General features: G+C 36.6%; 2 protein-coding genes across 14 annotated transcripts in view; one reads left to right on the top strand and one right to left on the bottom strand.

Annotated features, from left to right (window-relative positions):
• Positions 1 to 597, bottom strand: part of LOC144963960 (uncharacterized) — a 3,006-nt gene extending 2,409 nt beyond the window's left edge. The window contains exon 1 of the mRNA XM_078897904.1: positions 235 to 597. Within this exon, the coding sequence (XP_078754030.1) occupies positions 235 to 597 (363 nt within the window). The remainder of the gene's footprint in view (positions 1 to 234) is intronic.
• Positions 1 to 22,313, top strand: part of LOC144965135 (ferroportin-like) — a 112,287-nt gene that overhangs the window by 46,673 nt on the left and 43,301 nt on the right. The window contains exons 1-2 of one of the 13 annotated variants that reach the window (XM_078900108.1): positions 19,791 to 20,035; positions 20,497 to 20,516. The exons of 9 other annotated variants lie outside the window; for them this stretch is intronic. The gene's annotated coding sequence lies outside the window, so the exon portion shown is untranslated. Of the gene's footprint in view, position 1; positions 363 to 15,250; positions 15,691 to 19,790; positions 20,036 to 20,496; positions 20,517 to 22,313 lie in introns of those variants that run through there. 3 more of the 13 variants (XM_078900110.1, XM_078900105.1, XM_078900111.1) reach the window with 3 other exon arrangements.

Below are 22,313 nucleotides of genomic sequence, written 5' to 3'. Positions count from 1 at the left end.
AGTCCAGATTTATGTAGGCTTTTACAGCCTTTTATCTGCTCTTGTGCATTCGTGAACTTATATAATTCAAGTCTCTCAAAACTGGGCATGCCACATAGTGGAAGGAGGTGTCTGAATTTAACTTTACAAACAGTATTTTTCTGTTTCACAATGAGCATCAAGACGGCACTTGAATGCCTGCAATGAAGGGGCGTCAACAACTGTTGCAGGCAGGCGGTTCCATTTGTCGACTACCCTAACTGAGAAAAAGTTCTGCCTAAGGTTTAGAGAACACCTTTCTTTGGAGAGTTTGAATCTGTGTCCTCTGGTGGAGCTGGTGGAATCAAGATTTAGAGGGCTCGTGCTAACAGAGTATAAATTATGTGTGTATTTGTACGCTTCAATTAGGTCTCCTCTGTCTCTCCTATACTGCATGCTAGGTATTCTTATCTTTTTCAGTCTTTCTGTGTATTCTAGATCTTTGAATCCCGGAATGACCCGAGTTGCGCGTCTTAGAACACTTTCTATGAGGTCTTTGTTTTTCTGTAGTCGTGGTGCCCATGCTACATTGCCAAATTCCAAGTGGGGACGTACAAGTGCAGTGAAAAATTGTCCCATGTTATCTCTATCAAGATGAGTGTACGACCTCCTAATGAGACCAACGATTCTGTTTGCTTTATTTACAATAAAATGGGAGAGACACAGAGAGAGAGAGAGAGAGAGAGAGAGAGAGAGAGAGAGAGAGAGAGAGAGAGAGAGAGAATAAATAGATATCATATTGACCAACATAGACTGCGGACAGAGAGATAGGTAGGTAGAGAACAAAAACTAAGCTCTGAAAAATGCCATTATTGACGTTCAGTTTCCAGACACCAGCTATTTAGTATATTGACAATTAATTACTCATGATAAGTCAATAAAAACCCAGTCATCCGCATATTCAAGTCAAGAGGAGATGAGAGGTTTGGGAGAAGAGGAGGGTAAGATAGACAAAGCCAATAAATAGTGCACCCTGCATTTTGATCCGTCATTGCCTAATTTATGATTGCCATTGTGTCAATTAGTGAATGTGTGTATGTGTGTGGGTGTGTGTGTGTGTGTGAGAGAGAGAGAGAGAGATGGGGGGGAGGGGGTAGCAGTGGAAGGAGATTCATTTTTTAATAACCCTAACAAATCACAATGAATGTAGACTCCACCTCACCAGTTCAATTCGTATTGAGAATTATGTTGCGTTGGGAAGGGAGGTGGGAAAGGGGGGGGGGGGGGGGGTGTTATATGTGTGTGTGTGGGGGGGGGGGGGGGGGTGTTTTGCGTTCAAAAGTGTGTGTTACAAGGTTCATGTACACAAAAATTTCGGATTTTATTTTGTCAAGATTCACCATTTCTGTAGTTGGTGTAATCCGTGATCCATCACAAACAATGAATTCATTTCAATTTAATCGTTCTATTTTCTATGACTCTCACTATGACTATGATTAGTTCTGACTCAGGGAGGTTATAATTATAGTAATATTATTATCATGCTTTGGTTTTGCGACATGTATTTCTATATATTTTTATTTGATCCTGTAATTTTAACTCACTTCAAGAACATGTAACATGTTAAGAATCAAAGTCAAAGCATATTGATGTGATAATGACTACCATAAGCACAGTTGCACATCGTGTAATCTACTGAAATCTATCAATTATAATCATTCCATTTAAAAACGAATGATACACACAACCGCTTACTTTGGAAGTTTACAAACTAAAGAGCAAACAAAAATGCAGATTGTTTTATTTATTCTTCTGTTCTCACAAACAGGGATGCCAGATGAACAGAGTTCTTCGAAGCCAATTTAGACTGCAAAAGTGACCAAATAGAACCTCACGTGGCCAAACACTTTGACCTCCTTAAAAGACACCGATTTTCATTTTTTTATGGACTAACCTATGAAAAGACTTGTTTTTATTTTTTTAAAAGAAGAATTTAATTTATAATATATACACGATTCTCTGTGTGTCAATTTTGATCATACACGTGGCCATCTGGCAGCACTACTCACACACCAAATATGACTTAACTTCTTGACACTTCTTCCTAGCAAAATAGCAGTATTCTACTAGTTGCCTTTCCTTTTCAAGCTGCAACTTGTGGATATGGATGAAATTTGACCGTTTATGTGTGGGAAAAAATATCTTCGTAGTAAATAGCAGTATCTTAACTGTATCCATTACTTTAAAGACAGCATAGTCGGGAGAACGGTCGTCTTACCGGTGAGCCGGTCAGTTAAGGAATTTCTTTGATGACGTATAATTGACATCACTTCCCCACCCGATGGGGAAACGGTTGGGGGAAAGACGAGAAAGGAATGCTTTTGATTGTCACCGACATCTGCATATCATTACAGCCTGACGACAGGGGTACTGTTATATAGAGAAAAAAACGAAAGGCCCCGTAGAGTGTATCGAGCTTTGGCTGTGAGCAGACCAGTACTTTCAGTAGACAATGCTTTAGTCTCATCAAGTCTTGTTGAGAGCAACGACGGGTGTGACTCAGCAGACCAATCCTTGCATGGCAGTCTCTAGTCTCTACCGCAGTTGTTGCACACATAGTTTGACTGTGTGTTTGATATTTGGATCTGCTGCCTCTCTTTCCCCCTTGCTCCTCTCCTCTCCTCAAACTTCATCTTTCTCCTCTCCTCATCTCTCTTCACTCCCTCCATCACCGCATATCTCCAACCGCTGCAGCCGTCAGCAAGCGACTCCCAGGTGTTTGAGTCGATGCCTGTCAATTTCATGTCTCGTTTGCAGACAACAGGGAGCTGCAAGGTCTGGGCCGGACGTCCCGCTTGCTGAAAGGAAATTGATGTGCATTTCGAACCCAACATCTCTCATTTCCAGGTGCATTGATCGCCGCGTAATCTTGTCTGACAGAGATTATAGTTTGTAGATAGGCATATTTCAACAAGTCAAACATTGCTTTGAGACCCTTGATCTATAACTATTGTTGTACGAAAAGCAAGATCCTAATCTATTGGTCGTTGGAGTTCAAACGTTGTTTTCCCCACATTATCTTGGTGAGTAGCCTAGACCAGTAGGGAAATAGTAACAGACATAATCAATTTAGAGATCTGAAACCTAATCATTTTTTGGGGAAGTTAATTCTTTTACATTATGTGGACGGTGCAAAACAAGTAAAATTGAACGCACTTTTAATTTTTTTCGTTTTTCGGAAAACAAATCCTACTTTTTAATATTAATAGGTTCTTTGACGGCTGTCGCCTTCCTAACTCAAAATGTTGAATGAATGCAATGAAAATATAAGAGAAAACTAGAGGAGTGATTAGTCTTAATAAACTCTATTGTCTTTGGTGGTACTGTAGGGTTTTGGTGACCTTTGTAGGGTAAAATCTGGGCTCGTATAGGGTAAATCATTCGAATCCCTGTGGCAACGCTGACAAAGGGAATACATTTTTTCTTCGGACATTATGCCGACTGAAGACGTGGACGAAAGCCACAGAAACGTACGTCTTGGCCATATATAAGTGAGTGACATCATTTATATGACAAAAGTCAACAAAACAACTCAGTCCTGAAGATGGCAAATTAAGCCTGAAACATTGATGTAGACTGCCCCAAACATTGTGGTAAATATTTTAAATAATAATTCGCTCCATTACTACATGTCGAGCACTTTTCGTACCATATTTGTATCAAACACGATTCAATATATATATATATATATATATATATATATATATATATATATATATATATATATATATATATATATATATATATATATATATATAATATGAGGAGTGGAGTGGTCTCGCCATCAGGGCATAGATTACAGAGAGAAGTGAGTGAGGAAGATTTGACCTATCAGCTTTTATAATAAGTGACTACGTGACAAAAGGTAGAACAAAAAGTATTCACTAATTTGAAATGAATTCAAAGAGAAGGCTATTAAAGGAAAGTTGATCTAATCTTAGAAGGTCAAGTTTTTTTTCTAAGCCTACGGAAATATAACTCGAGTGAGATGAATTCAGTTCTTGCTAAAATAAAACTTTAATAAAATAAATGCGAATAATCGTTACTGTGACAAATGTGTTCTTTAACTATTATGAGAAAGATATATTTTACAAACGGAAGTAAATGTACTGCCATGATACTATAGCGTTAATCCATTGTTATGATTTGTGCTACAATTAAATTGTTTATTAACCAGACATGGAAATGTTTATGATAACGTAGGTATGATGAATGGGTGACAACAACAATGATTGTGTTTACAAATCATTGTGATGAACAACGTGATGACAATGTGATTACAAATCATTGTGATGAACAATAGTGATGGCAATGAATATTGATTTAAGTCAATGATATGAAGTTAATTTAATGAATGAAATGAATGAAAATGTAAATGAAATATTGACATTTCTTTTATTAATCATTAATGGGTGAAAATTCATAACAACTATAGATAAAGAGAAGATTTCCCAAATTATGAACGGATATTGTATATACCCAAACATTACTCAATGTTACATTAAGTTGGGACATCATAGTAGAGTCACCGCCTAGTGAAAAAAAAACTCGTCGCGTTTCACTTTCGTGTGAAAGTTTAGTTTTCTTCACAGTTGCTAAGCTTAATATCTTAGAACATTTTTTGCTCGATTGGAATTTTGATTCGACCCCTTGAAGGTCATCCAGATGTCAGTAAAGTTTTAAGTGAGGTCAAGTACTTTAACATTTAATTACTTGTAAATTATTGCTAATTTAAAACATCTCTAAGAACAAAAATACTTTCATTTGTAATAAACAATCTCCATGCACAGTTTTGGAGAAATCCTTCTCAACATGTACGAGTTATTGCCCTTGATTTGAATTTTTGATGTGTAAAGAGATTCATCTTGTTAAAGTAACTTGTTAAACACGCATTATTGTATACAACTCAAAGAATAAAATTTGCTCATTGTGATGTGAGTGACAAGCATGTAAAGTTACAAGTACAAGTAAATTGAACAATGTTTGATTGAGTTGTTGCCCTTTGCTTTAAAATGGAGTCATGTTTTTGAGGGGGAAAAATAGAAATGGAGTTGTTTCACATCCATGCAAAAGTTTATTTTTTTTTTTTTTTTTTTTTTTGCATGATTGCTAAGTTTAATATATTTGAAAAATAATTTGTCGATTGGAATTTCATTTCGGCCAATTGAAGGTCATCCAGAGGTCACTTAAGTTCAAATTGCTGTGAACTACATTAAACAAGTAATTACTTATAAACTATTATTTCAAAACATCTTAAAGAACAGAAAAATGTTCATTTGTGTTCCACAATTTTGACAGTTTTGTGAAGATTCCTCTCAATTTTTACGAGTTACGCCCCTTTATTTGAGTGTAGATGACAAAAATATTCTTTATAAAATGTCTCGTGAATCACGCTTATTTTATACTACTTGAATAATAGAGTTTGCTTTTAGGATATTAGTGACAAGCGTGTAAAGATTTAAGCATTTAAAACAATGTTTGATTTAGTAATTCCCCCCCCCCCCCCCCTCCCTTTATAATGGAGTCATGTTCTAGTAAAAATATCCCTCCAGTAGCTAAACACTCGTGCAAAAGTTTATTTTTCTGCATAATTGCTAGGTTTAATGTATTTGAGAACATTTTGGTGAATTAGAATTGTTATTCCACAAAATGAAGGTCATCCAGAGGTCACGAGAGTTCAAATTGAGGTCTTCTACATTTAAAGAACAGAAGAAAAAAAAACACTTTTATTTGTGTAAAAGTAAAAGAATTTCCATACACCGTTTTGGGAAAATTTCTCAAAATGTGTACGATTGCCAGGCTATTAGTGACAACTCTTGGGCAGAAGCAACGTCATTTCTCAAAGCGGCAAATGTGATGAGAACAAGATATGTACACCAAGTCACTAATGCCGTCTTGGACATATTGAGGAAACAAGCATATGCTGAAATTGGAACATCAATGGAAAAGAGAGAATGGATTTCAACAATGTCGAAGAAATATCCACCCTTCAAATTCTGGTCACTGGTTTTGAAGTAACAGAGATACATATTTCTGTTCATTCGGGCTAACATAAGTGAAAGTTCAACATAACGATTAATTCTCTAAAAGAGTTAGTGAATCTGTTTTTTTTTTTTTTTTTTGTTTTTTTTTTTTGTATTGGATCATCAGAACTACGCAAGATGGACTCCAGTATTCATTCGAGATTTGGAAAACCTACCAAATGCAGTAAGGGAAGAATTCCAAATGGAGCGATTTGTTATTAACAGAGGCAGTCACCGGTTTTCTTCAACACTTATAGATCACGCACATGAGCAGATGAACAAAAAATCAAAGGTGTTGGTGGAGTCATTGGCCTGACGGAAAATCCTCAAATGTTGGAAAGGTGGATGGTGGCTGGCCCAACATTTTGTAGAGCTGTTGAAGAGTTTGAAGGAATTCATTGTGATCTCGAAGAACTGCCACATCATGAAGAGGGTGGTACGCCTCAGCGAAGATTCCTTCGTCATGTAAGGGATTTGATCGATGCTGTCCTTATGAATGGCAATCCATTTGAAGAGCAGATGAACGAACTTTTATCCCTGGTCAATAAAGTGTGTGAATCCCCTCAGTCAACAAAATCAGTATATCTCACTCAATCGCTGGGCAGATACAATTCAATACTTACCTAAATGTGTCCTAGACTCGAGGGACACAGCATTATCAGCACAAATCAAGAAAAACAATCTACAATTTTACAAGGAAACAAAGGTCAAGAAAAAAAAAAACAACAGTGAAACTGAAATTAGAACATTTCAAGCAACACGCAGAGTTTTTCGGGAGAACGTTTCTAATTTTGGACAGCTGGGGTGGAGATCTAAAACAATTTTAAAAATATGAATTATCAAGCTTTCCACCCGCTTTATCATCCGGAGGAATGCTACATGCATGTACCAAGTTGGATCTCTTGAGATGTCTGTAGGATTCTACGACAACGTTTGATGATTAACCAATAGATCCAAGAATTTACGACTTTATTGTATTGGACGGCGGATATCTAATTCAGAAGTTGTCAGGAAAAACAACCAAAGGAGAAACATTTGAAAAATATTTTGAAAAAGTCTTTTTACCACGAATTTTACATGAATTGGATCGGGCATCAAGAGCAGATGTTGTTTGGGATCGTTATTTTCCAATGTCCATAAAAGAAATCACTCTAAAAAACGCGGTTATTTCAGTCGGCAACGTGTGACAAGTTTAAGCAAAGTTCTTGGAGACTGGCATCAGTTTTTGATGAATGCGGACAACAAAAAAGAGCTCTTCAATTATCTGTCCAGAAGGCTTGCGATGGAGAATTTCAAAGGGAAAGAACTGCACATCGCAGAGAATGATTTTGTAAAGCATTTAGGTAATGGGATTCCGATGGGGCACTGCAATCAAGAAGAAGCAGATACCCGCATATTGGTCCATATTTTACACGCCCTTCAAACAAAATCACTCGGCCTTATACAGACCGGAGACACCGATGTTTTAGTCATCCTCTTTGCCGATCATCATCATATAATCGCAGCAAATCCAGCAGCTGATATTTGGATTGATTTTTATTCAGGAAAATCAAGGAAAGTAATAAATCTGAACAGCATTGCCGCAAGTCTTGGCCAAGAGACTTGCAAATCCCTTGCATTCTTCGATGATTGACAGGTTGTGGCAGTACATCTGCTTTCAAATTTAAAGGGAAGCATTCATGTTGGAATATTCTTACTAAACCCCCAATGTCTCCTGTTATTCATGAATTTTCAAAGATTGTGGATGCTCCTTTTCACATACCCCTAAGTCTCTATGAGGCCGTTGTAAATTTTGTATGCCGACTTTACAAAGGTTATGCCAATGATCACGACATTGATATCCTCAGGATGAATATTTTCAGCCACAAAAACGGAAACGTTGACAGAATCCCTCGAACAAGTGATGCTCTACATCAATATCTAAAAAGGAGTGACTTTCAGGCAAGCATTTGGGCCACAGCCAATAAGGTATTGATGCCTTTAATGAAAATCCAAACAATTATTACAGATGGACGGGAAGTAATGATAGATTGATTCCTGTTTGGACCACATTGTCTGAGACCAAAGATGTCTTCCATAGGACATAAAATGTTCATGTAAACAAAAATATTCCCATTTACGATACAAATGCATGAAAGCAACTTTGAATTCCAGCCTGCTTTATAAATGTCAATGTACTTATTGAGATTTTCGGTTTGTTTGTTTTTTGGTCAAGATTTGAAATCTTAGGCTATGGTTATGGCGAGAAAACGAGACTTAAAGGCTGTTATACAAGTTAATGGAAATAGACTAGAGTAAGTTTATCGTACAAATTCCGAGGTCGTAGCAAGAATAGAAATAACAAGAAAACGTTTTTTAAAACTAACAACCATTCTTACTTCTGTCAACAAGGACCAGAATACTGAAATGTTATGTACATTTTGCTCTCGTGCCCAGCTCAAAATATGGATGTTAAATAAAAACCTGGACAGGCTATTACCTGAAATTGAAATGTGGAGTTTTCGACTCATTAGTAGAAAATCTGGAAACAAAATAAGACCAATGAGGCAGTCTGAAATATTCTATACCTATGAAATTCTTTATATCAATAAAGACCAGGAAATGGAAATGTTTTGGTAACACTATACGGTATAACACCATTGTATATCCATCGAGGAAGGAAAAGTAGAAGACAAAAGACCAAGAGACCGCCTTCCCAGATCATAGCCAGACTATATCAAAGCTGGACTGGGATTACAATGCAACGGACTGGTACAAGACTGGGAAAAATGACTACGTGTATTAGTTTCAGTAACAAGCTTTAATGAGCGATAAATCATTGAATATCTTCTATTTTTGTTGTAAGCTACAAATAAGTTTAACTTATTCAGTAGCTTATATTTTTGTCTTCAAAAGTATTGTTTTATTCAACAAATACACACTTGTTTTGTTTTTTTTTGTTTTTTTTTTTTTTTTGTTTTTTTTTTTTTTTTTTTTTTTTTTGTTCAATGTGAAGAAAGGGCAATAACTCATTTGATTTTGTACATAGAGCTAAGTTTGTTTTTTTATACAAACTAAAAACATATTACCAAAGTTATTTTTTGTTCTTAGAGTGTCATAGCTTTCCTATTACAGTTCGAGTTCTATTTTTAGTAACAAATTCAATGGGCGATAACTCCGTTAACCGAGATCGGATTTATGTGCAATTCGGAAATAATGGTGTTCTTTGTGTGCGCTTTTATTTGTTCTTTTTACAAATTATAGTTTTATTCACTGTTTTCGTGATATTCCGGAAAAATATGCTTTTTTAGGAAAGGACGACGTAGATAAAGGGCAATAACTCTTTGAAATGCAGTATGAATGTAAAAAAAAATTTGCATGTGATATATTTAAATCCTGTTTACGTTTTTTGGTTATTTGCGAGTTATCAAATTCTTGATATTATGGGAGTTATGAATTTAATAAATGAATTGACTATAATTTCACCTTGTTTGACCTCTGTGTGACCCCTGAAAGGTCAGATTCAAGTTCCAATCGGACAAAAATGTTATTTTGTGTCTTCATATCTGGCTCATGAAGAAAGTTAAACTTTTACACGAATCCGAAACGCGAAAGGGCCTCGGGGACCCTACTATTATGTTAACAAATAAAATTATCGAAATTGTGCGTTCTGATTTGGCATAATTTTGCGAGGTAACTAACAGTATGCATAAGAGGTAGTTGGGTTAAATTATACCCTTCTCGTGTGTTTACATTAATCGAGGAAGTAGGTCGGCGTGAACATTCTCACAACCAGGTATATGAGAGATACTGAAGGTGTCATTTTGTAAAAAAAAATAGACTCCACCCTAACACTCTACTGTTATTCATTTTGTTATTTCTAATATACGGGATTGGTTTTTGGTCCGTTTCGACCACATACTCTTTTAACAGTAGATATCTACTGAATGTCTTTAAAGCAAAGACGATGGCCAGTCCTTCATGCTCTATTAAAGTTTTGATCGTGGGCCGAACGCCGATCAGGCAAACCGGGGTGAAAACGCAATGTTTGTGGCCGATAAGCAGAGGGACGGTCGATCGCTCGCAAAGCCCGCCTTGCTTAATATTTTTCAAGGCGATCGGCGATCGGGGGCGTGGCAGTATTAAAAAAATGGACAACTTTTTTTCTGATTTTCGCTGTTTTGACGTCAGATTCGTGATCAGCGTCAAATTTACAATAGGTTTGATACCAAGAACTATGTTTTTAATCCAAAAATTGATGAAATTAGAAATAAATTTTAATTGATATTGAGGCTATGTGAACAGTGCCGATCCCTGTTCTGTGATGGAGGCTAGTGGTATGACTCTCGCTTTCGGATCGGAAGGTCCGGGTTTCGAGACCCGCTCTGAGTGGCGCAGGGTTGAGTCCTTGGAAAAGGCCCTTTACTCACATTCTCTCACCGTACTCAGGTGTACAATGAGTACATGGCCGTTCGTTGTTTTTGTCCGAAAAAATAGTTGTAATATCGCCTGACAGGCGTCATGTCTCGTCCTTCATGTTTAGTATTGCTGTTGGCTTGGGACCCCTTGTAAAGCGCCTTGAGTACGTCTAGTGGATATTCCGCCAAATAAATGCTGTATTTTTTAAAAATATTTTTATAGATTTTTAGGAAGAGGTAGATGAACAAAAGGTTTCGTTCTTGATCACCGTAAAATTTATAATGGATTCCATTTAAAATAAAACAGTTTTCCGACTTTCGTAATTTCCATTGTAATGACATGATATGACAGTTATTATCATTATTAACCTTTTTAATTAATTTCTTTTTTTTTTTTTTTTTTTTTTTTTTTTTTTGGTTTAACTTTTTTTTTTTAATCCCCTCGTTGACGCGACATCACGGTCGACCTTGACACAAACATAATTTAGGATTGGCAGATGCCCAAAAGTCTTGACTACGTGATGACAGGGGTGGACATTGTAACCTTGAATTATAATCTACAAACAACCACCCCCCCCCCCCCCCCCCCCAAAAAAAAAAGAGCTGTGTGCGTGTGTGTGGTGGTAGGGCGGGGGGGGGGGGGGTGCGAATGCGAGTAGTCCCGAGGAGTACCCATTTAACCTGCCACGGGTACGCTGTCGATTTGTTTTATAAATAATAATAATAATAATAATAATAATAATAATAATAATAATAATAATAATAATAATGACGATAAATAACAAATCTTTATTGTCCACAAAATGGGAAAATTTCCGTGGTCTACGTTGTTTTTAAACTTAAATAGGATTGCAAATGTGTTGATGTTATGCGTATTGGAAAAATACTCACGACATCTCCATCGGGGTATAACATATTAACACACAAAACTGCAAACTCGAACGTTGATAGTCGGATTGATATAACTTAGTGATAAGTTAATTATAAAAATGGCTGTCTAAAAGCAATAACAACGGGTTGACTGACGTCAAATTCATTCCTTCTATTGATGCTATGTGTTAAATTAAAATACTGACAAAGCCCAAAAAGCTACATGGAACCTTGAACGTTATAGTCTGATATATTTTAATGAGAACTAATCATAAAAATGGGTGTCTAAAAACAATAACAATGAGATGAGTGACGTCAATTTGGTTCCTTCTATGAATATCCAAGAACATTACTCACTCCATCCGCTCTCTCTTCCTTCAATACATATGTATCTATTCTCTCATCACTTTTTTTGTGCGGTTATGCAGTTGACACTTATGATATGACACTCGCCTTTGGATCGGACGCATTTACTCGCATTCTCTCACCTTGTTCGCGTTTAAAATGAGTACCTCGCTGTTTACAGCGTCGTCTCTGTCGGGAAACAATTCTAATATCGCTTAACAGGCATGTCTCGTTGGCCAAGGACCCTTATAAAGTGATTTGAGCACCTTTATTGAATATAGCGGTATAGATAGTATGCAGATGACGTCACTCAGGCCTTTGCTATTGTTTTTGCCATCCGCGTTTGTGAGTTGTTCTCACTAAACTGTATTAACCAGACTATAAAAGTTCATTGTTACACAGAATTTGTGTGTTGGTCCGTTATACTTCCGGATGGCAATGTTGTGAACTCCTTGGCCAAGCGCATTCTATCTATATATAGCGCAAGCAAATCTCTCTCTCTCTCTCTCTCTCTCTCTCTCTCTCTCTCTCTCTCTCTCTCTCTCTCTCTCTCTCTCTCTCTCTCTCTCTCTCTCTCTCTCTCTCTCTCTCTCTCTCTCTCTCTCTCGACATGTTAGATTATTATAGCTATTGCTACATATGATGCGAATATCTTGGATGGTTATTGATGCTATGAGTTTAGGTAAAATGCTCACAACATCCGCCAGTCGGAAATAACGTACCGTCACATAAAACTACGAGTAACCTTGAACGTAAAAAGTCTGATTGATATAATTTAGTGAGAACTAATTACCAAAATGGCTGTCTTAATACAATAACAAAGAGTTGAATGGTGTCAATTTCGTTCCTTCAACAGTCTAATTGATATAATTTAGTGAGAAGTAATCACTAATGTGCGCACGACGAAAGATAGAATAAGAGACAGTTACTGGGATCGGTTCTGTCGGCCACATAGCCTCACTATTAATTAAAATTTATTTCTAATTTCACCAATTTTTGGAGTAAACACACAGTTCTTAGTATCAAACCTATTGTAAATTTGACGCTGAAAATCCGAAAAAAATTGTCCACTTTTTTATACTGACACGTCCCCGATCGCCGATCGCCTCAAAAAAAATATCTCCCCGTGTGTGGGAAAAAATCATCTGCGATAAACGCAGGATCGGGTCACAGCGACCCAGCAGTGCCTGACCCGCGATGAGATCTGTGCGTCTATGGGCCCTCTTACAGAGTAACGTGATTCTCTGTCCAATAATTTTCTGCTTGCGTATAAGCAAGGCATTAGAGTTCCCTCATACTCTTGTAATAGCCCTTATCAGACGCGTCAGTTCTTACAACAAATTCTTTTGAGATGTCGGGTAATTTAAGAATTGGTTCTGAACAGAGTGATGCCTTTAATTGATTAAAGCTATTCTGACACGCTTCTTTCTAAACAATTTTATTCGGCGACCCTTTTTTTTTTTTTTTTTTTTTTTTTTTTTGGTCAGATTTGTTAGTGGTGTCGCATTGTGCGCGAAGTTGTAAATGTATTTCCTGTAAAAATTCAGGAGCCCAAGTACTTTGCGTACTTCTTTTTTTTTTTTTTTTTGTCTTTGATGGTTGTAATTGCACGATTTTTTTTTCTGACTCGGGTGTCTATGTCCCATGACCAACGATATGGTTAATCCTGCGTTTGCAGCTTCGATATTAGTAGACATAGGTTGTGACACTGTGTCTCTATCGAAATATTTTTAGCAGATTTGCATGGAATGTCTTTGAATCTTTTAATTAACATTAGATTTTACTGCTATTACTTTAAATGGTCCTTTTCATATGGTTAAAAGTTTACTCGAGTCATCGGATAAGAGTATTAATACTTTGTCACCAATCTAAAATTTTCTTGATTTGCTTTTGCGATCAGAGTATTGTTTGTATTCCTCTGCTTTCTTTTTGACGGATTCCTGTGCTAGTTTACACGTGTCCTCTAATCTGTCTTTCAGGTTTTTCACATATTCGTAAGCAAACATCATTTCTTTACTGTCGTCCTCATTCCCTTTACAAAAATCAGCTACTACGTTGATCGGGCCGTGAGCTAATCGTCCATATTATATCAGTAGCCTGTCGATTCTTGGGGTATTTCTCTATATGCAAATAGGATTGCTGTCCCAATCATCTGGTTTTTCTGCTGACACTTTTCTTAGCACGTTCTTCAGAGTGACATTGAATCTCTCACAAAGACCATTTGCTTGGGGGTGGTAGGGAGTTGGGAACGAGTGTTGGATTCCCATTAGTTTCATGGTTTCATGCATCATATGTGATGTAAACTGGGGTCCATTGTCCGGAAGTATCTCATTTGGTATACCTATTCTAGTAAAAATTGTCATCAATGCTTCAGCTATGTGATCCGATGTAGTTGATTTCAATGCTATCGCTTCTGGCCATCTGGTTGCATAATCGACTAGTGTTAGTATGTGCGTATGGTTTCTATCTGATTTTGGTAAAGGGCCTATAATGTCAATTGCAACTTTTTGAAAAACTTTTTTCAATAACTGGAGTTGTCTCTAATGGCAATCTCGGTAGTCTGCCTTTTGCAATTCTTCTGTAGCATGTGTCACACGATTTACATATTCTCGGACGTCTTTAGTAATTCCAGGCCATGTGTAATTCTCGGATATTCTCTTCAATGTGGAAAGCTTCCAAGATGTCCAGAAGTTATTGAATCATGCGCTATTCCAAAGATTTTGTTTCTGTAAATATTCGGCGTGACCAACTGTTTAGACATTTTGTTTCTTTTCCTATGTAATCTGAACAAAATATATTTTTCAATAATGTATTCAACTTTTGATTTCGTCCCTTTGTTTGCGAAATTGAAATATGATGTTAAAGTCGGCTCCTTTTTCTGTTCTTTAATGAACGTGTCCCTGTCAAATTGTTGTGGTTCAAGAGAAATAGTCATTAGCTTCTCTGTTGTCTTCATATTTCTTGTTTCTGCTAGACATGCTGTTTCTTGAGTTAATGGCCATTCTTTCACATCTGTTGGGTTTGCTTTAAGACCTTTTATATTGCCAACAATAACATCAGCGACGGGGTTGGGAAGTATACAGCATTCTACTTTTCCTGTATAGTATGGGGTTTCTATGTACACGTTAGCTGTTTCAAAGGTTTCGACTGTACCACTGAATGTGATCGTGAAAATACTAACGAAAGAGTGAAAATGGAGAGACTTCGTATGGGAACAAAGCAGACAATGGACGTTTCGGGTACAAACCCTTCGTCAGCACAACAATACACAAATTAACGTGGAAAACAAATAAAATGGAATGCAAAATAACTTGTATTGTCTGTACTCAATGGTGGTTGTAGTATGAATGAAACGTTAGCGTGGCGTGGGTAGAGGATAGGGTGCCCCATGGGAGTGATCTAATTGATAAGCAAAGGTCAGCGTCAGGGAACAGAACTTTCCAGACTAAAATGGAAGATAAAAGACATATTGGTAGTAGTAGTAGTAGTAGTAGTAGTAGTAGTAGTAGTAGTAGTAGTAGTAGTAGTAGTAGTAGTAGTAGTAGTAGTACTTATGTATGTTGAATTTAATGCATTTAATCGTTATATCTTATAAAGCAATGGGTCAATACAATGCGGAGTTATTGTGACTTGTGTCGATAACAATGTGTCAATCGCGTGTACTCTAAACTATGTTACTACGAAAAGTTTAATAACAATGTGTGTGACTCGTCGTTAGTTTGTGTACAATTATTCGCAATGACACTAATATACTAGAGTGTGACAACAATAATACGATGACAAAATAATCCCGAGTTATCTATCACTAATTATAACATGACGGCGAGTTGAGTCTAAGTGGTTTTCGGTAACAGTAATATGCAAAACAGATCACGATGTCTATAGTTCCAACTCATTTAAAAGAGAATAACGAAGGATATATTTACCAACTCAATTCGTGGCTGGGACCTCTCTCCTGTTCGATGGTTGTTCGACAATTGTAAGGAGACATTGAAGAGTGTTTAAGAGTGATATCTGAAATACATAACAATAAAATGGTAAGTTTTACAATAGTTATAAAATGTGTTCACAACAATGAGTGGGTGGATGATAAGGGAATGAATCGTTATGGAATGTAAACATATTGAAAACAATTCATGAATGAGGCAAACAACAAAATGAAATGAGTGATACAATAATAAGTGGACAAGGAATGAATGAATGAAGAACTGAAGTGAATAGTTGAAAGAATGAATGTATAAATGTATGAATGAACGAATGAATGGAGGAATAAAAAATAAGTGTTCAAGAGCTAACTCGACAATGCATAAAATAAAGATGTGAAGACTAAGGCCCCCAGAATTTACTAGTTACTTTAAAATAAATAACAAATGACGATTTGTTAAAGATGATATGAATAGAAAGATGAGTCTTCTGATAAATGAATGGTGATCACAGTTACAAATGAGAATATAATGATATTGCGTATCGTATGCGATCTTGATGAGATGATTATAATATTACATATGGCGGGTAGACTTGTGGGGTTCCACTTCCAATTGAGAGTGGATGTACTTATTCCTCCGACGGGCTCAGGCTTGGTAAATTCTTGACAGTGATTGAACTGGCAAAGGTGACAAAGGAAGTTCGGCGTCTTGATGACGGAAATTAAAATTAGTGAAGTGTTCCACAAAGTCCCGAGAGTGAGATAAAAAAATCTTTATATATTTAACTTCCTGTTGATATATATATATATCATGACGAGTGGAGTGGTCTGGCCGTCAGGGCATAGATTTCAGAGAGAAGTGAGTGAGGAAGATTAGACCTATCAGCTTTTATAATAAGTGACTACGTGTCAAAAGGCAGAACGAAATGTGTTCACTAATTTGAAATGAATTCAAAGAGAAGGCTATTAAAGGAAAGTTGATCTAATATTAGAAGGTAAAGTTTTTCTAAGCCTTCCGAAATATAACTCGAGTGATGAATTCAGTTCTTGCTAAAATAAAACTTTAATAAAATAAATGTGAATAATCGTTACTATGACCATACCCATCTTTTATTATGGCTCTTCTTCGATGACCCAAAATCTTGAGGTATAGCGTGTACCTTTATGTGTGGAGATAAGAATGCAATATGAACTTGGGTCAATTAAACACCAACTTGCCCAAATTATTAACATTGTTCCAGTAGTACATGAAGTTAAAATGGCCTAACCCTCCTTCCGCACTAGGACAAAACTGTCCCGGGACAAATTTGTCCTGTCCCAATGGAGAAAACTTCTATTCAAAAGGGGTTCCGCACTAGGACAGGACTGTCCCAGGACACACCTGCGCGAATGCATTATTTTTTTTTTTTTACAAGACTCAAAAGTTTTTTTGTAGGCAATTGCAACTGTAATAATTCACATTTTATGAATCAACATAAGATACGACATGACGACAATGATTTTTTACACTGTACAATGGGATTTGTTTACATAAGATTTATATAATCATGAAATATTCTTATAGCAAAAGTAATATTATTGCTACTGCTACTACTACCACTACCAATACCACGACTACGACTACTACTACTACTACTACTACTACTACTACTACTACTACTACTACTACTACTACTACTACTACTACTACTACTACTACTACTACCACTACCACGACTACGACTACTACTACTACTACTACTACTACTACTACTACTACTACTACTACTACTACTACTACTACCACTACCACTACCACTACCACGACTACGAGGACTACTACTACTACTACTACTACTACTACTACTACTACTACTACTACTACTACTACTACTACTACTACTACTACCACTACCACGACTACTACTACTACTACTACTACTACTACTACTACTACTACTACTACTACTACTACTACTACTACACTACACTACCACGACTACGACGACTACTACTACTACTACTACTACTACTACTACTACTACTACTACTACTACTACTACTACTACTACTAGTAATGGATGAAATAGAGGTTGCATATTTCTGTGCTTTACCACGTGGGAAAAAAAAGACAAATTGAAAGAGAAAACAATATTGGGTGCATCCTTTAATGACCCAAAGATTGCTCAAGGGTCAATTCCGTAGACTCTATGGTGATCTCCGATCTTATCTTAAAATGACTTTCTTGGAATCACCTCATTTTACCCAGGTGCAAATGAGTACCAGTTCGCTGATGAAAGTAATCTTTGACGGACTAGCATCATTCAAGAGGATAATAGAAAGTCAGCATGCTTCGTACCCGAAAGGCATCAGTTGATTAAGTCACCTCGCCTAGCTCAATTTGCGGCGCTGCACTGCGGCTGACGCCTGGTTATACCTTGTCCTAGCTAAATTTGCGGCGCTGCATTGCTGCTGACGCCCGGGTTATTCCAGTCTTACCTTGGAATAGACCCTCGAGAAAAATTTCCCCTATGGGATGAAAAAATGAATTTTATTATTTTAAATTTTAAACTGTTATCTGTCTGCTCAACGCCACAGAAACATGGATAAGTTCCGGATTTATAAGCTTAGGAGGCAAGATGGCCTATGGTTAGCGCGTTGTACTCTGGACTCAGAGGTTCTGTGTTCGATTCCGACCGAAGCCAACTTGTACTTTCTAGAGCAAGAAAATTTACTCCAATCACTCACTCCATTCAGGTGTAAAAGGGTACCTGTCAAGCTGGGATAGTAATCTGCGATAGACTACAGACTAGCGTCCCGTTCAAAGTTTTTCAAACAAATACGTTAATTGTCCGCTTCACGCTATTGAAATCGGAATAACTCCTGCACCATTGGCTACAAGGCTCTAAAGGACTTAATTTGTTTTACAATGAGTCCAAGTGGCTCAGAAGACTAACTTATAAATATTTTCATTGAGAATTCCCGAAATAAATAACGATAAAGATAATTGATCCCACAAGTTACCGAATAGATGTGCGACCGGTTTTAGACACGTTACTGCTGTGTCACAAAGTGTGACACTTCTTAAATTATATTTATAAACATAGGTTTTTAAATTGCCGAAAATATTTATGTTGCTATGCCTTCTTTACGTGGTTTCATCACATAGAATTATTTTTTGAATTGTTCTTGCTTTTTTATATTCAGAATTGAAATAAATAAATAAATTATAACTGTGAAATTGAATGTAAGCTTCAGTTTAATATACGAAAACAGATAAATGGACTTTTCGGGTTTCCCCTTCATCAACAACACATGATGAATTAAAAACTACAGACGAATGAGATAATGTGGTAGTGGCGTTGTTAAGATGCATAAACAAAAACATTGATGGGCAGGAAATTGTATGCTACTTTGTGAGGAAGCGCGAATTAAAACAGAGCAATAGAAATTTATAAAAGGTGCGTACTTAATTATGTCAAAAGAGGGGAGGCGGGGAGGAACTGTGTAATGCAGTATAGAAAGTGAACCAAAATAAAGTGTGGACTATTGTTGGAAAATAAATACAATGGAATTGGAAATAAATACAAAATATAAGGGATGTAGGTATTAATATATTAGTGGCATTAGCCACAGCAGAAGCAACAATAGAAATAGTAGTAGTAGTAGTAGTAGTAGTAGTAGTAGTAGTAGTAGTAGTAGTAGTAGTAGTAGTAGTAGTAGAGTAGCAGTAGTAGTAGTAGTAGTAGTAGTAGTAGTAGTAGTAGTAGTAGTAGGAGGAGGAGAGAGGAGGAGTAGGGATGCAGAAAATAAAGACAGGCATTTCAATTTTGACACGGCGCCGCCAAGTCTGGGACTTATTTGTCCTAGTGCGGAAGTCTGCTATATTTTTCTACTATCACAAACGATATGAACACGGGACTGGGACAGTCCTGTCCCGTTGATTTTGTAGCATTTCACAACGGCTTGGGACACAACGGGACTGTTTTGTCCCGTCCCAATAGGTGCGGAAGATCTCTCTAAATTATGTTACAGATTTGGGACAGGACTGTCCCGGGACAGTCCTGTCCTAGTGCGGAAGAGGGTTAAGACTAATTTTAAGACAGGGGTGTGGATGAGACACTGAGTAACATAGTGATAACGATAACTGGAATTCCACCAACCATGCCACGAGCTTATGTTGTCTCGGGCCCCTCAACAGCATCTACTCTCTTTGATTCATTTTTCTTAAAGACAATAAAGGACTTGCCTTGCCTCAGCACATAGCAACAGACATCCCTGAAGAAGAAAAAAGATGAACTATTTAAGGTTTATCCACAACTGGAGAACCGCAATAGAGATGTTACATTACAAATATTCAGGAGAACATTATTAAAGGCATTACTGCCATCTCATCAATTTTGGACCAGATCCTCGGCTACCTCACAAAGTCTTTGGTAGAAGCTACTGCCCTCATTTGAATTGCATCTCATTAAATTGACTTGTACAGGTCAGCACAGTTCATCCAGAATGGCAGTTTTCTGCTCACAGAAGTATCCGGTTGACTACCTCTGTTCTCTGAGGAATTGACGGATAGATCTATAATGAAGTACATTTTAACGGGTCGTCAAAATTGGTGTGAAGCATTCAAAAGGCAAAATCAAATTCTTCCTAACCCTCAAAACACTCTCAAACCCAGCTCAAAATAAATTTCCCTTTTTTAGGCCAGCAGAGGAAACACAATGCATGGACGTACGATTACCATCATCGTCATCTGTCATCGATCCAGACTAGCCATAAGTCACAAACTGGGGGCAAAACAGCTTCAACTTCAAGAAGTATTGAAACACACATCAGAACCTGAGGTACTTGATTGTGAATCTTTAGATAATGCTTTACCCTAAGGAGGTCGCACTCAACACTATATCAGTGAATTGAAGAAATTTACTAGAGACCCATTCGTACTGGAGTGTATTTCAGGTACTAAAACTAATTTCTGTAAAACCCCTGAACAACCCAAGTTATCAAAGAAATTACATTTTAGCAAAGGAGAGAACTGTGCATTAGAGGCACTTATTCCAGAACTATTACTGCAAATATTATTTGTGAGATAGGAAATGATGATGAAGATCTGAAATGCGACCCATCGTCTCAAAACGGTATTATGTCGGAACGAACCAGATGCTTAAAAGTAGAATTTAATGTGAAACTGGTCAAAAGTATAAATTGTTGGCATTAGCACCCAAAATATGGTTGCCATTCTCCTCAATAACTCATATAAACTCAACACAAGTCTGATGTTTCTGGCTATAAATTCAATTTTCAACATATTAACCAACCCGACTTAGTACCGTTTTGAGACGAAAGGTCACAAATGAGATATTGCCCTACAGCTGGGCACTATTCCGTTTCTGTTTGTACTGAGCTAGATTCGATTCTACGTAATTACATGATATAGAGCAGTGTAATTAGGTGCCCCAAACGTAAACAAAGGTCTAGAAGCACATGGCAAACCACATGTTCCTGTCTTGACAGCTCAAGTTCCAATGTAAATTATAGATAAAAATAACCTTTAAAATTTGGCTGTTAGGTGGCAAAAGAAACACATATTCATAAATACTCGATCATGCATCAAATAATGTCTAGATATGGATATTTTATGGAACAAAAGGTAAAATTTATCAAAAGTTACAGTCTATCTATTTTTAGACCAGAGCAAATTATTGCGCTGGTGTGAACAAAACGAGAATTATTCTCAGCCTGCTTTTCAGAATAATTTAGTCTTATATTATTATTTCTGCAACTGTTAGATTTTATGTAAACATATTTTCAATACTGAAAGTGTATTGCCTACGACTCAAACTACAAAATTGGGAGACCTATATTGTGCGTAAATTTTTCCGGTCCCTAACGAAAATCACTAGCAACTTGTCATTGTTTACGTTTGGGGCACCTAATTATACTGCTCTATATCCGTATCGTCTTAAATTTTTTGTTAGTGGATTACGATAATAATCGTAGCCTACTATCTATGTCAAAGTCAAAGCGTTTTGCAATTTAAAAGCTCAGGGGCTTTTTCGTTGCACCTGCATGTATATGTATATCATATGTATGTATGTATGTATGTATGTATGTATGTATATAATTAATATTATAATATAAATTATAAATATCACCACGTTTTATGCTCATTCAATTAATCCATTCAAACTTGAACAATTGTTTGTTCAAAGTGAATGTAATGATTGATGATGTCCAGTTTAGTCATTTTATTTATTATAATATATGGGTATCTATGCCAGATACAAAACGACATTAACATTAACATTTAAATATTTCAAATTTTTATAATCTGATCAATTTATCTAAATATTAATATTATTGTGGAAATGGAGACGGACAACAATTTAAAATTACATGCGATTTGACAAAACGATCGGATGATATTTAAAATATGGATATTATGTATATTGAATAAGAAACCATTGCATTACAAAAACCAATTTCCTAGGGGAGAGAGAGAGAGAGAGAGAGAGAGAGAGAGAGAGAGAGAGAGAGAGAGAGAGAGAGAGAGAGAGAGAGAGAGAGGTGGAAAGTGTGATATATAAGTCCTATTGTAGGCACTTTAAGATTCGTGTGTGTATGTTATGTATGCATGTATGTATTTATGTATGTATATATGTATGTAGGTAGGTAGGTAGTTATATTTGTATCTATGTGTATCTACGTATTTATGTATGTATGTGCGTGTATGTTTGCGTATGTTCTATGTATAAT

Source organism: Berghia stephanieae, chromosome 2 (genome assembly GCF_034508935.2).
Source record: "Berghia stephanieae isolate SIO BIC M18660-M18661 chromosome 2, UCSD_Bste_1.3, whole genome shotgun sequence".
Taxonomy (NCBI): Eukaryota; Metazoa; Mollusca; class Gastropoda; order Nudibranchia; family Aeolidiidae; genus Berghia; species Berghia stephanieae.
Note: the sequence above shows the minus strand (reverse complement) of the source record. Positions and strands in the feature narration are given on the sequence as shown.